This window comes from Sardina pilchardus, chromosome 24, assembly GCF_963854185.1.
Source record: "Sardina pilchardus chromosome 24, fSarPil1.1, whole genome shotgun sequence".
NCBI lineage: Eukaryota > Metazoa > Chordata > Actinopteri > Clupeiformes > Clupeidae > Sardina > Sardina pilchardus.
The window spans coordinates 16,737,295-16,753,802 of NC_085017.1; the positions used below are offsets into that span (position 1 = coordinate 16,737,295).

The following is a 16,508-nucleotide window of genomic DNA, read 5'->3' on the forward strand; positions in this document are numbered from 1 at the left end:
CCAGGATGAAAGATTACTCATCACCAATTCGTCGCTGATTTAATGAAGACTGAAGCCCATTCGCGGCGGCCGAAACAAATCTATTTTCTTTCTACGCATCACGGACGACTGGCTGAACATTACATTTCGCAAAACAAGTAAACAACAGTGTAGTTCATTTGATACAGGTTATTTCAGGAAAACAATCTCACCCTCTTAAAACTGATATAAAATAGATTTATCAAAACTTTTTTCACAATATATATATATATATATATATATATATATATAAAAGAAAAGAAACTGTTACTATGACTACATAACTGCTATTATAACCACTTAGGCCTACAACATTAAATAAATCGTTTTGGCATAATATGTTTACCCACAATTTCCAAACACAAGGATAATGTGAAAAGGCTACCCATCAAACTTTTCATGCACATGTTGTATGACACCTTGGTTTGGGACAAACAGAACAATGAGATGTATGAGCAATATAACACTGGATTGCAGAGACAGAAACAGACCTGATTGGATTAGAGAGGAAATGTATATGAGTGAGTCACTACCAAATCATGTATCTTCCTTATCCCCTGAGCAGAGCACTGAGACATGAAGATATCGCTACATATACAATGCATCCTAGAGAAGAGAAATTATGCCTTTATACATAAAAAAAACCCAGCCCAAACAAGAGATTTAATGGACACTGACAGACAACAAAAGCGTTCATGCAATCAAACAGGCATAAATATGTGCATAAATATAGCAGACCATCCATACTTGCAGGCATCCAGTCTCACCACTGAGCTCAGTTAAAGCTCTAGCTGCAGCGTAAATCACTGAGTTTAACTGGATTATTGAGGCACAAACAAGCAAATTAGATATCTCCATAATAAATAACAAAACAAGATTAAACCACAGTCACATTGATACTGATCACACAAATCACAGTTATATATAGACACAACACAACACACTACACATAAGCACACATATTATAAATGGCAACAGAATTAAATAACAAGCGAGACGATGGCTTGCGGTACACAAGCGACACAGACCGTAGCGGGCAGGCTGTTGACACTGGCCAACAGTGGATAGGGACAGCATGTCCGCATCAGTCTTACCTCCCACTCCTTGGAAGTGATGTCAGCCGCTGGCTTTTCCTCTCCCTCTTCCGTTTCGACCGTCTTTTTCACGACCACGAAGCCAGGCTCACGGGTCACACCACTCTCGCCGTACATGTCGGGGGTCCACTGGACAAAGAACGAGTACAGGTGGTCTGACCTGGAGACAATGAAAGGGAATGATCAGGGACTCTTGGTCATTGGGGTCTTCACCACCTCCAGCATGCTTGATCAACGATTCTGTTGACCTTCAGCATCCGTTTCTTGGGCATTGATTAAGCCTAGTCCTACTAAAAAAGAACATCAATGAAGATCTCCTCTGGAAAGGTTTTAAGTTTTAGTAAAGGTAGGACTAGACATAATTCATGTTGGGGTAATTACTCCAAACATGGTCAGGTGGCCTTTGTCAGAGTCTGTCTCACAGACTCACCCATATGCTCATTGCCAACAAAACTACTTTAAATGGTAGATGGCACTACCCTTGAGCACAAGGAATTTCAATACTTATAAATGATTATTTATGAGTACATGACAATAAACTTGGAACTTGAACTTGAACCTATCCCACCCATAAGATAATAATATACTGTAACTACAATTACCGTATATTCTGCTGCTCTTATAATATTAACGCCATCACACTGTAGACTATACTCCTTAGTCAACTGTACTGTACATATCTGTACTATACTGTTTATACCGCCCATATACATACACTTATTTTCACTACTAATATAATGCTACTGTTAATACACTGTAGATGCTGCACATTTCTGTCTATATTGTTCATACTGCATAACCATATTTAGTCTGCTCTTATTAATATTACGGTTAATACACTACACATATCCTTACTGTAAACCGTGCTTACCACAGCTTAACTGTGTGCTGCTGTCTACACTGAACTGTGACATATACTGCACTACATGTCTATACTGTTGACATTGCACTTTTTCTGCTTTGTTACATTTCCGGTTGGACGCCAACTGCATTTCGTTGTCTCTGTGGCATTATTTTAGAGTTGCAAAATGCACTATAAATCTGTTATCATACAGACACAGTTTAAAAGTGGCAGTCTGGTCTTTGGGACCCAAAATAAGACACCCATGACTCCCACACTCATCATGCGTTTCTGTGGTGACTCATACGGCCGCCCTACACAAAGCACAACAGCCAAAAGAAGGGGAGACAGCGGAGGGAGCAAGGAGGCCGACTCGGTCGGTCACACACACACACACACACACTGTTTGGACCCATGCCAGCACCCTGCTGGTCCCCTAGAGCTAGACTTACTAAGTAGCGCTATGAAATGACCACTACACTATAGATGGCTCGGCCGGACCATTATAGTGCACTGCACGCACAAACAGGCAAACACACAAACACATCTTCCGGCTGGCCACTCAAATGGGTCAGCCTGCAGCAAAAATCATAATCGGCAATGTCTTCACTAAAAAAAAAAAAAGACGCCAACGTGGGGACTGTCTGATTTAGTCCATTATATTTAACAAATAATATATACTGGCAGGGCTACAAAGAACTTGGCGACATGTTCACAGAAACGATTAGTGTTTACATTACTGTCTGAGTGAGGTGACTACTGGAACATGGGGCAGAGAGCCATGATCCATATTTTGCCAAGTTATGACAAATGAAAGGATGCTTTGTTAATGGTGTGGATTTAAAAAAAAGCCTTGTGTAATTTGTCTCCACCAAGTAAACACGGTAGAACTTTACAAACGGACCCATAATGCAATTACACTGTTATGGCAAATTAGATAGAGATTTTCTGTCCTAGAAAAGGAGGAAAAAAAACAAGGGCAAACTTCATCTGTACCTAATCCACTTTGAGGAAGAACATGTTAAGCCCCTTCGCAACTACTCCATTAGGAAGCACCGATAAAGAATATTAAAACTGATACAACTCAAGGGACTTCCCCCCTCCGTCAACTGATGGACTTGGGAAGACATGGTCAGTCCCAGGCACATTACACCCAGAGTACAGCCATTGCAGCGTGGCCATGGGGATTTGTTTTGGCTACAGTAGCTCTGTGTCGAAGTCAGCGAAAGCACGCATATGGTCAGTTCCTGTTATGGTACCAACATTTTTTTTTTAAAGTATTTTTTTGGCCTTTATTAGTATAGGACAGAGGTGAAGAGGTAGACAAGAAATAAGTGGGAGAGAGAGATTGGGTGGGATTGGGATATGACCGCAGGCCGGATTCAAACCTGGGTCCCCATGGGCACTTGGACCCGTAAATGGTACGGGCGCTGTAGCCTGCTGCGCCACAACGCCCCCATGGTACCAACATTTTATGACCATCCATGATCATCGTCATTCCATTCTGAACAATGTGTCACCAAGGTCACAAGTGTTTCCTTTCATGTTGCTGTGAGCCCGAATGGCCTCAATATGCTTCCCCCCCCCCCCCCCCCCATCTTGGCTAAGGACTGGTTATGGCCCTTTCTAAATGTTTGGGTAACTGGGCCAAGCAGGAAGTCTCTAGAGAACTGGCAAGGTGAGGCTTCATGGGGAGGGTGGCGTGGGGTGGGGTTGTTCCTGAGAGCATCACCTGGCCATTAAAGCAAGAGGCCAGCAGTCTGGACCGACGCAGGGCAGAGAGCCTGCATGCTGCGTGTTCTATAAATGACCCACTCTCACCTCTCAGGTGGGACGGCGAACCAGTACTCGTGCTTCCGGTCCCTCTGGGCGTACTGCTGCATGGAGGCGCTGGCATGGGACACGAACGTCTTGCGCATGGCCTTGCCCACCCGCAGGGACAGGAACTTGTGGGACCGGGTCTTCTGCTTCTCTTTGGCCTCCGAGAGTCCTGGAACAGGAAGCACAGAGTCGGTTTGCCGTGCCAGTGCCAGAGAGACCGGACAGGCTAGCTGGACATCAGCAGCCCATTATGCAATATGATAACTGGGTCACTAAAAATAATCAGCATTTAAAGGTAGACTGCAGTGAATCACAGCACATGGCTATACAATATGTGAGGCACTCATTATTATGAAATCACTGACAAGATGAATGAATCATAGGAATCATATTTAGAAATCTGAATTGCATTGCAGCAATGCTAATATAACGTATATGATAGTCATCTCTTTAATACACCAATGCAATCTCCTGATTCTCCAGCCACAGAGGACGGCAATGCATTAAAGCCATTAGCCTACATCGCTGTAATCACAACTCCAGGATAAACAGCAAATCAATTTCAGGCCCATTCCTCCACTGAAACAGGGCCCTGCTGCGTAATTAAGCAGCTTCGCTTCATTTGAACAGTACTTGAGTGTGAATGCATCCTTTATTGTTTGAGGCATAGCGCTAATCTCTAAATGTGGACCTAGGAGGGATCTTTTCTTTCTTCTCGTCTCCACCGGTCATGGATTATAGTCTATCACATGGTGGGGTGAGGCGAGACAGACCGGGACAGATCTTAGATCAGAAAAGGACAGTTCATCCCAAAATGAAACATAGTTTGAGGCTCAAAGAGTTCTGCTTTAAAGGGGCCACTCTTTTGAGTGATGACCAGGTCTTGTCTGAATGTTGATATTCCACCAGATAACTAATTTCATGCTGCACTAGCAAGGACGTCTTCACATGAGGTTGAGTAGATAATATCATATTATTTAGGTCAACCATCCATTTGAGGCAATGTTTCTACTGGCCTGATGGTTTAAATCATAATTTACAAAAAAATACTTTTTTGTAGAAGTTGGGTTTCTACATGAGCCACAACATGCTAGTTAACTGTATTTTAGAGATTTTAGAAACTACTTGCTATCTGAATGGAAAGATTCTGAAAACGTATGACAGTGGGGAGATTTTCTACCTTCTTCTGCACCTTGACCTTTCTCTGACCCATCAGGATTGGCTGGTGTGGTCTGACTGGCAGTCACCTGACTACCCTCTTTATGCTCACTGGCTGGTTGCATAATGTGGCTATCCCCGAGTTCCTCCTTGCCTGCAGAGGGAGCTAACTTGGCGCCACTTCCACCTCCCACTTCCTGTCCCGAGGAGGGGATGTCCGCCGCCATCGTGTCCGAGCTCTGCGACTCAGAAGGGGTGCGGGAGCCTCCCCTCGCCCCGTCTCCCGGCAGAACGGGCTCCTTTCCGGAACCATCCGGGCCTGCGGCGGCAGCAGCCCCAGAGGAGTGTTTACTGTCCTCAGCGCTGCTGTCTTTTCTGCTGCTTTGCCGCTCCATCGACGCGCCCTCCTCGGTCAGTCCGGCTCCGCCGGCGTCCTCCCCTGCCTCGGCCTGGTTGATGGTCTGGACGGACTCGGAGGAGGCGTCGGAGGACTTGTGGCGCTGCAGCTCGTCGGAGGAGGGCGACAGCTCGGACTCGGTGAAGACGTCCTCGGAGAGCGAGGCCTCGGTGCTGCGCGGCGCCGTGCTGGCGCTGTCGTTGCCGGCGTCGCGCAGCCGCTGGGCCGCCTCCTCGGGGTTCCCACGGCCCGGCCGCTTCACGTGGCTGACCACCTCCGGCACGGACGGCTCCAGCTCCAGATCCCTGCAAGGGGTCAAAAGGGTCAAAGATCAAAGGTCAGACAGTCTGAGCCGATCATTTCCACTTCAGTTCTAGCCAAGCCAAGCCAGCTCAGGTCAGTTCTGTTGGCTTATTTTTTTTGTTTATCTGTTCAGTTTCTTTTTATTTTTTTTTTAAATCAATTCAATTAAGTTGTGCTCCACAGGCTTTCCGAGAATTGTGAAATTGTGAACAATGACAGTGGGAAGCTCCATGATATCAGATGATGCATGATAGCCATCGCCTGCTAATGGACACATAAAAGCATAAAGGGCAAAGTGATAATCAATCAGAAAAAAAAACGCCCTTTGAGACACTGGAGATAACAGAGCCAGGTCAGAAATAAAATCTGTCCATAAAGGTTAAGAAGTGTGTCCCTGAAACCTGTCAATACAAAATATCTGCTATACAAAATATCTGCCACAGAATTTGAGAATTTTACAGTATTTCTGTGGGCTCTACTGTACCATACCATGGCTGAGTCAACCTGACAGGCAACTCCATGAGCAGTAATCTTCTAGGTATAGATCGCGCCCAAGAGTGTAACTTATTCATCCACTTACCAATTAAATGCTTCACAGCTGTGTTCAAAAATAGACAAGAAGTAGCTAAATGAGCACCACATCGATGCCTTAAAAAAAAAAAAAAAAGAAACAGGCCCTGGTGACTAAACCTAATAGACCAAACTGAACTCACGGCGGCACAAACTCGCGCATCCTGCTGTCGGTGATGTCGCTGCACATGGCGGCGGACACCAGCTCCTCCAGCGGGCACATGATGCCGTACTCCTCGCACCCGCGCTCCTGCACCAGCCCGTCCGCCTTGTGCGGGTCGAACATGATGTTGTTGGGCGTCACCAGCAGCACCCCGCTCACTACGCCCTGCAAGGGGGGGGGATGGAGAGAAAGAGATGGAACATTGGGGTGTCAGTATGTTTATGTGCAGCAAGATTTTACATTTCACAGGGAAGCTACACCGGGCGTCGTGCTACAACTGAAGCGTTCTGTTCGCGTGGTGTCTGCTGCAACAATTAGCTTCCACTATAACCACTGGTAGCTGCTACACCAGACGTGATGGCGGCACGTACGTTTGAAAACAATAGACTAGTCTTTTAATGCTTTTTTTTTTACGCGTTGCAAACTAAATGTTTCAGTTACGTGCCTGGTGCAGCTTCCCTGTAACAGTTTTTAAGTTAAAGTTGAAGTTAACTTCTCCCAGATCCTCTTGTATTTGGGAGCCAAGCCCATAATTACTCCTTAATTCATGAGCAAATCTGCCGACCCTAATGACCCTAATCCCCTAAAATGAAGTGTTTCTATTGCATAGTGGGGCCCAGTGGGACAAAACCATTAGAGGCACTGAATGAAGAGACAAAAGCAGTGAAAAAGTGAAAGTCCATAAAGTCCAATACACATTATGCTTTTGTTCCAGTTTGTTAAAGCAATTCCACATTTTCAATCCTGTTAGTCTGTAACTGCCCTAATTTAAAGGGTTGTTTAAAAGATATGGGCATTCTGAGCCCTGAAACTATGAAACTTTGCAAAATTCATTAAACACTCAGTTAACTGTAAAAATGTTCCTCACTGGGCCTGATCTAAAGTCACCCTCATTCTTAGCGTGTTTATATATATATATATATATATATATATATATATATATATATATATATATATATATATATATATTTATATACATTTATATATTTATATATTAGTTGAGAGACAACCTGTATCTCATTGAGTATGTTGTCTGTGGGGCCAATTTTACTTTTGTCATGTTGGATGTCTTTTCATAGAGGACAGAGATCATTCTATTAAAATGGCATCTTAATCTTTGGATATGGACAGCTGATTGGATGTCATGGACCTCCTCGCTAAAGCAATTACAAATTGTCCTTACACAACACATTCATCTTTTCCCTGTTATATTCTTCACGTGTAGTCTAGACTTTTCCCAATAAGGATCATGTCGTAAATCAATAAAGTGGATAACCATAGTGATAACACAGTTTGTGGACACATGGACAGAAATTAATATCAATAAAGACTTCCATGATTGACAAAGTGAAACCGCAAAGATGGAAAACACTGACACAACCCTACACAGAGAGGGAGAGGGAGGGAGGGAGAGAGAGAGAGAGAAAGAGAGAGAGAGAGACACACACACACACACACCATGGTAGATCATGTGATGCAGATCATGAGCAGATCACCTCACCTTGCCATCAGTGATGTACTTGCAGTTGATCTTGAGGAACTTCTCGGTGAGCGCCTCCTCCTCCTCCGACGTGGAGGACACCACCCGCACGGGCCGCGGCAGTGGGTGCGCCGGCGACGGCGGAACGTTCCGGCTGCGATGCGTCTCATTGGCGTGCTGCGGGGGAGAGGGAGCGGGCCAGAGAGCGTTCAGCGAGAGACGTCTGCGAGCCGTCGTGCACACGCTCACTACCGGCCCGGGGAGCATGGCAACTGAGAGAGCCGGCGCCCATGCAGGTTCACTGCTCCGCCGAGAGCGCACCGCTCAACACTAGAGAGTCAGCGGCCTGGATAATAACAACTGCCTCTTACAGAGAGAGAGCCGAGAGAGAGAAAGAAAGAGAGGCAGAGAGAGAGAGCGAGAGAGAGAAAGAAAGAGAGAGGGGGAGAGAGAGTGAAAGAGCAAGTGGGAGAGAAAGGGAGAGCAAGAGAGAGAGAGAGAGAGAGAGAGAGAGAGCGAGAGCGAGAGAGTGTCCCAGGTGGGCTCATTGCAATGAAATGGCCTGACAGGAAGAGGTCCCCTGGGAGATGGGGGCCTTTGGTAAGCGCTAATCTGCGGAGGCTATAGGATAACCATGTGACCTGCTCTCTGTTCTCCAGTCACTGAAAGCAGGGAAAACAAGGAGTCTGCTTCAGGCAGTAAGGCTTGTGAGAACAGGCACACACATGCGTACACAAACACACACACACACACACATACACAAACACACAATAAAGACATACACACACTGACACTCACAAAAGAATGAAGGACACACACACACACACACACACACACTGATATTCACAAAAGACTCACACATACACACACACACACACACACACACACACACGAGAAAGACATACACATACTGACACTCACAAAAGACTCACACATACACACATATACACACACACACACAGACACACACAGCCACTGAGGATTTCACTTCTTCCTCAGACTTTGTTTGGTTTGGTGCCGGTCCAAATCAATCAGTCATGTGTCGGAGCCCTCACTCAGGAGATTACACAGAGCTCACAGCTGCAGCCAGAAACTGCTGACTTCTCTGCCTCACTCCAGCAACCTGCTCCGAGAACAGCCGCACCACTCATCCAAACAGGACCCTTTCAAACAGGACACTTATCTCCGATCAAAATGACCCTTTTTCCATGTTTTATTTCTCATGAATCTCATGCTCTCATGAAGAAAAAACCTTCATGGCCTTAAAATGGTTTGTATGCAACTACCTTATCCTGTATTCACAGAGCTCATCAGCTCCACCTCTGAAAAACAGTTTTGCTCTTGATCCGGTCACATATGGATGTTTCGTTCAGGTTTATAAAGTTGACTGGATTGGTCCCTTTGATTTGTGTCATTGGGTCACTGCAGTTTCAGTGGAAATGAGCTGCACTGGTGTTTTTTTGTCTTGAAAGGCTGTGCATTAATAATATGCATAATTAATCAAGTGTATAAAAGTAAACACACCATGTAGACATGCTAAGCTACAACTTCACTTTCATTTGTTCATGTGGTCTTACCACAAGATTACCACACAAGAGTTAAAAGCCATTTTCAGTGCCTGCGGCCAAATCGACTTAAGGAGCAATTTGTGCACAAAATAACACTTTTTCCAAGGATTTCACTCACTTTAATTACTTACCCTAACTCCAGCTACCCCTAGCGAGATCTACTGACCTTCACTGAGCCAATTGCGTAATGGCCAGAGCAAATCTGATTTGAAATGGTGCAAAACCGTCTGCACTCATGACCCGATATGAGGAGGACCTAGACGGTGGGGTGATGAGATCGAAGTCATAGATCAGTAACCCCTCCACCACCCCCCCACACCCACACAAAGACCTTCTTTCAGGTGGGGGCCCACGGCCAGCACAGTCCTGCACAGAGGCGCTGTGTTGAGGCAGATAACCCACAAGCTCCGGGAGGAAAAACAAACAGCTCTGAGTCATCATTACCGTTAACGTTAGCGTTTGAGAGAGAGGGAGAGGGAACGGTTGGCTGTTTACGGGCTTGTTGGTAGCACTAGAGGCCTAACAGCGGGAACAAGCCGCATTCCGTTCCCCTAACTGAGTTTTCCTGTATTTTAATTGCTTGTATACGGACCCATTCAGCAAGTCTACTTTAAAAACAAAACAACAACTGGAGCTGGCTCTAGCATTCACGTATTAAGGTAGTGTACTGTAGCATCAGTAACAGCCGGGGAAGTTTTGCTCTCTAGCGTAGCAAAACAGACAATAAACAAGGGAGACAATTCAACATCACAGCTAAGCATTCGCCCACTGGGACTTTTCACATACCGTACTAGCAAGCATGGTCACTATCATAGGATCCAGAAAAAAAAGTCCTCTAGAACATTCCTGCTTGAGGACACATGGTGTTTGACAGTGTGTGCAGAAATGTGGGGTCTCCATGTGAACGGTGTGTAGAGGACAGTGTGTGTCGAAAGTGGACAGTTCACTACACGCCTTGGCCAACACACTAGGCAAACTGGAGTGTGTGTGATCACAAAATGGTTGAGTTATATTTGTGTAGGTGCTATATTTCTGACTGTTTCTATTTATGAGAGTGTCTATTTATGTGTATGTTCAACATGCATATATACACAAACTGTGTCTGCGCGTGTGAAAGTATGTGTGTCCGAGCCGTGTGTGTGTGAGTGTGGTGTGTGTGTGTGTGTGTGTGTGTGTGTGTGGGGGCTGGTGAGTCATGAGGCAAATGGGCTCTCTCTCACTCCTGTGTCGCTGGCACGGGCCGCCTGGCAGCTCAATCCCTGACCATCTGGAACCCTCCACCAGTCAGCGTGCTGGCATTAACCAACCATGCTGTCACACACACACACACACACACACACACACACACACACACACACACTAGCGTGTGCAGACAGATAAACATACAGATGCAACCACACCAACTTAACACACACACACACACACACACACACACACACACACACACACACACACACACACACACACACACACACACACACACACACACACACACACACACACACACACACACACACACACACACACACACACACCAATGCGTAAACACAGGCACGTGCAAGCCAACACAATCACAAACACAGACGCACACACACACTAATCCCACACCAGTGACCCAAGTCATTTGGCCCCAAAAAAACAAACATCCAGAGCAGATACACTTTAGCCTGTTAAGAGCCTGCCAAAAATAGATATTGCAATAAGGGCAGCCATTTCCCAATAAGAAGCCATCTCCTAGATCTCCATCTGACTAGAACAAAGCAGAACTAAGATAAAGGGCTGCAGATAAAGCTCATCTGGCAGAAGATGATGCATGAATGTCCAAACATTCAGTTCTGAACCTTATTAGCTAGCCCTCTACCTACCCCTAGTGGTCATAGCGGGTAGCAAAACAAAAACGAAGACATTTTGACCAAAAAACACGACAGCAGAAAAACTTCCAGATCATATATGCATATATTCCTATCTCCTGATGTCAAATATAATGGTATGATCAAGACATCAAAGCTTACTGTAACCAGGAATCAGATTACAAAATCCCAAGCACCAATCCCTATGCAGATCAAAGGGCCGACTCCTCTCAGCAATGTTGCATGTCAGGCTGCAGATATGTTTGCAAACAGATATTAAGCAGGTCAAAATGCCGAGGAGAGGAGTATCAGCTGCATGCCCTAAACCTTAAATCCTTCAAATGTGTTTTTTTTTGCCTGTTGACATGGCACAGACAAATGCACACAGCTCTATTTTGCTACACACACACACACACACACACACACACACACACACACACACACACCAAAATGAATGCAGACTCATCCCTATTATTTCTCTCATGATTTTGCTTTTAAAAGAGCAACAAATTGGTATTTTTTTATGACTTTTCTATGGAACCAGGAAAAGAAACACAAATCCAAGAAGGCCAGTACCACCACGCACTTTCAAATTTGAATAATTTTCAACCAGTGGGACCAGATGGAATAATTGGCTCTGTGGGAGATTTCTGAGGATGGAATGTGGAATGTTAATTTAATTCCACAAAGTAGACCGAATATATTACACATGCTGCATGGAGAATCACAGAGATCATTCTCTCCCATCTCCCCAAAACATACACACAAACACACACACACACAAAGACACAAGCAAAGACAAAAACACAGACGCACATAAGCACACACAAACGCACACACAGACAAACACACACACACACAGACACACACACACAGACACACACACTCTATGGTTGCAGGCTCTTATCTGTGTCTGCATCATGAAAAGCTTTCGCATTAAGAGCCAATTAAGCTCAACTCAGCAGCTAATTTTCCTACCATCGAAAATATCTCATCATCCACTTGCAAAAACATCCTGTACAAACGCGGATTGGATATTTGTTCGTTTTCAGTGCCTGAGTCTGACAGTCTATGCCTGTTCTTATAATGGATGAGTGTTAACATGTGAGATGTGGGTAGAGTATTGTGTGTATGTCCTTGAACAAGAAAGCGTTTAATTTGTATGCATACCAGTCAGTGGGTGTGTTTGTGTGTGTGTGTGTGTGTGTGTGTGAGAGAGAGAGAGAGAGAAAGTGTCAGTGTGAGCGACCTAGTGAGCGAACAAGAGAGAGAGAAAAGTGTGTGTGTGTGTGTGTGTGTGTTTGCATGTGTGTATTTGTGTATGTGTATCACTATGTGTCCGTCCTTCTGCAAAGGCTTAATATACTGTAAGCCTCTACAGGTTTCTTCACCATGTTCACAAGCTGTCATTCTCCACTGAATTCCCATTGATTTTGCTCATAGTAGCTCCCATCTGCCACTAGAAAGGGGGAAAAAACGGCCTACAAAAAAACCTCCCCATCCCTTGTTGGTTTGACCAAGAAGAGTTAAGGGTTCAAAGGCCTGTGACCTTTTAGGGACAGACCAAATCCATCACAGGCGGGGGGGATGTAAAGCGAGGGGAGGTAGGGTCAGATGCAGCGAAAAAGCAGGGGCTATAAGCCTGACCCAGTTTCTCTCTTGAGCACGGATCCACAGCTCTCCGTGACTGACTCACATATCAGAATGTGCTGGTGCTTTAACCTATCAGCCCTCTTGACTTGGCCTATTTTAAGCGGATATATTATATCAAATATGTCTACATTGCCAGTATGAGGGGAAAACAACTGATATGGATGTTCTTTCCCACAAAAATAACAAAGTTAGGAGAAGCTATATGATGATCAAAACAGTTTCTCCTAGTAAGGGACTTAAGATTAACCCAGTTGTGGACTCTCTGACCTGCATTCTTATTAATGCCATAAAACAGTCAACAGACAACAATTACTTCATACTTTAATCCTCCAAAGAGTTTTTATTTTATTTTATTATTATTTCTCGGCACAGTCCCTACAATATCAAGGCAATACAGTCCTTTATTTCACTTTATGCAGGTTAGGTGTGGTCAAACTATTCATTAATTTATGACTAAGGTATAAATACCAGAGGCATTTCATGAGTGGCGATATCACTGGCACTGTTAACCACTGAAAATCATTCTACATTTTGCACTGAAGTGTCCAACTCGAACGATCCATTCATTCAAAGCAAGAGAGCAGTGATTTACTAATTTGACCACTATATTGAAGTAAATGGAGTAGGATGAATGTTCGATTTGGCACATGCTGGATAGACAAGCAGGTAGGCGTTGCAAAATATTGTAGCCTAAGCACAAGCACTTAAGGCCTCATTCACTGAATTTGGCTCTCAAGTGAACTTGCCAACATGATTGGAAGTATTTTATTGGAGGATGAACAAACAAAAAATCTAAATAAACAATCAACTGTCTTAAAGTTGATAATAGAACTGTTGTATGAGAGCAATATGGAACTATATGATCATAGTGATGGGAAAGCATGTACCTACGGCTGTGGTACGGCTGTGGTACGGCTGTATGCAGCAGGAAATCCAAGCCGTGGGTACATTATATGAGCCTGGTCCTACCATACTCGCGCACATTTATAATGTACAGAGAGTCTGGCCACTTTCCATCGCCAAGCGTGAACTTCCTTGAATGTGGATACTCTGTTGATGTTTAAAACTATTGGATCTGCCCAGAGCCACTCATATTTGCCATAACCAATCGCTAACGTTTGGTCATGACGTAAAACGCTCAAACTAGCGCACAACCTCAACGTTAGTGTTCTCAGCTACTCCCTCTTTTTGGTGATTGGACCTGCACATTTTTGTGTTGAGAAAACCCTTGAATATACCACAGACCCAGGCAACGTACTGAAGGGAAATGAAAATTGAGGGGAAGTACGTAGGAAGGCGGAGCCAGGCTAACATTCTTTCCCAAGCCCACTCTCACTCACTCGTGCCATATTGCTTAATTGCTACCGTCCTACACGGAAATCTAAATGCGCAATCTATCCATGACTGACAATGACAGAAAGAACCAGCTCAGATTTAGAACCGCTTACAGGAATAAGATTAGTGCGAGATTGATCTTACAGTCAGCCAATTTCAAATGAAACATGGCCGAGAGTGAGTAAAACGCAAAAGGAAAAAAAAAAAAGATCCAGTCTACTCTATGCAAATCACTCATCTGCAGTGAGGCCCAGGAGTTCATGCATACATTACGGTTATACAGTGACCACCAGTCTCAGCGGAGCTTAAATCACCGGCCGCTAGGCAGCACAGATGGAGGGGCTGAGGTGGCAAGGGGCTTTAAATGTTAATTGTTTCACCTCCAGCTGTCTTTCTCAGGGGCACTTTACTCATAACTGTATGCAGATCAGCGTCTCCCCTCCCCTGTCATTGTTAGCAGTGGTTGGAAGAGCTGTGTGATCATGTGCCGAGAGGGAGACCGAGAAAAAGACGTGACATCTTCAGCCATTCCGGGTTCTTGAGCTCATTAGAGAATAAAAAAAGAGGCTTGAAGAACCCTTCTACATCGGACACTGCAAGATCAACGAGTTCTAGTCAAACAACCCATTTTCCTAAAAAAACAAAACGGCAGGGAGTTTGCTCAGTCTGGAGCAGAGATGATGTTTGCAGTGGTGTGTGTGTGTGTGTGTGTGTGTGTGTGTTTGCTGATTCATTTTCAGGGGATAAATGGCTGGTGTGCATAGGCCAGCATGGAGTGGAGCTCTGTGTAAATGACCATTACAAGTGGTGACCTTCTAATCCATGGCCTTACAATAACTCAAAGGGAATTATGTCTCTTGTGAATCTATCATATATATCAAAGTGGGCCATGGTAATCGCTGTAAGACTATGGCTTGAAGTGAAGGGAACATTTCATTCAATGTGTTTCCTATGGGGGAAACATTCATAATGCGTTTTCTATGGGGGTGAAGGGCAATTTGATTTGGTTTTCTATTGGAGTTGAGGGTTATTGGTTATGATACTGTGTGTCTGACTTAGGGCTGATTTAGGTCTGAATTTTGGAGTAGTATGGAGGTACAAACATGTCGACCCAGAGAATAATTCTTAAACTCATGAATCGGTTTGCGGGACATGAGCCGAGAGTAGTGACCTACCGTGGTCAGCTTCTCCAGGTCGGCCTCGGAGGAGGTGGGAGAGTGGGGGCTGACGGGACTGAGGGACGGTGAGCTCTCCGCGCTGGACACATACTCCGGATCCGGGACGTACAGGACCTATAGGAACACAACATCACACCACACACACCGCTTGAGTCAGAGTCAATACGTCAAGCAACACAACGCACAGAGTGCACACATATCACACGGAACAAACAATATTTATCTAAAGCGTGCAAGCTGTGCATACACCATATGGCCTCACAACGGCATGCAACAGAATGTAATCTAATGTACATACACACACACACGAGATGTACACATTTTAGGTGGACGTAAAGGATTAGGTGTAGCCCAGAGCAATGCCTAGTCAATAAATAGCAGGCGTTTTGCGGATATACTTCCTTGCTCTCCTTGAGGAAAATTCTAATAAGGAAAATACCATCAGTGTAGCATGCCTATACATAAGGAGTTTTAAAATATTCTGTGTTTTGGGGGATACACAAGCCTCAGTGCAGGAGATACACTTATAGATACACAAGAATTTGAGGCAAGACGTGGCCTACTAGTTAGGGTTTCGGGCTTGTAACCGGAGGGTTGCCGGTTCGATCTCCTACCAGTCCACGGCTGAAGTGCCCTTGAGCAAGGCACCTACTGTAACCCCTCACTGCTCCCCGAGCGCCGCTGGTTGGGCAGGCAGCTCACTGCTCCGGGTTAATGTGTGATTCACCTCACTGTGTGCTGTGTGTGTTCACTAATTCGTTTAAATTGGGTTAAATTTGGGTTAAAACGAATTTGTATATATTCTTCTTCTAGAATTAAAAGACGTTCGTATGCAGATACGGTCACTCACACGGTCAATGTGCCAGCACACGACTATAAATGGGAACACAGTTGGGGAAAGCATGCAAAAAGACCTACTAGACACCCACACATGCACACACACACTCACAATAACACACAATAGCAGGCGGGCACCAAGCAGGGCAAAGACGTGTGTGAATTTTTTTGGCAGAGTGAGATCATCCCCATCTTTACTGAGGAGATGCCATATGACCGAACGGCACAGGGGCTGCGGAACC

The 16,508-nt window shown here is 44.9% G+C and overlaps 1 protein-coding gene across 3 annotated transcripts in view; it reads right to left on the bottom strand.

Moving 5' to 3' along the window:
* oxr1b (oxidation resistance 1b) overlaps nt 1-16,508 on the bottom strand; it is a 75,750-nt gene that overhangs the window by 6,048 nt on the left and 53,194 nt on the right. For all 3 annotated transcript variants that reach the window (XM_062529170.1, XM_062529169.1, XM_062529171.1), the window contains 6 exons: nt 15,427-15,543; nt 7,867-8,022; nt 6,346-6,530; nt 4,955-5,634; nt 3,775-3,943; nt 1,113-1,272 (listed from right to left, as the gene is read on the bottom strand). In XM_062529170.1, coding sequence (XP_062385154.1) covers nt 1,113-1,272; nt 3,775-3,943; nt 4,955-5,634; nt 6,346-6,530; nt 7,867-8,022; nt 15,427-15,543 — 1,467 coding nt within the window. The remainder of the gene's footprint in view (nt 1-1,112; nt 1,273-3,774; nt 3,944-4,954; nt 5,635-6,345; nt 6,531-7,866; nt 8,023-15,426; nt 15,544-16,508) is intronic.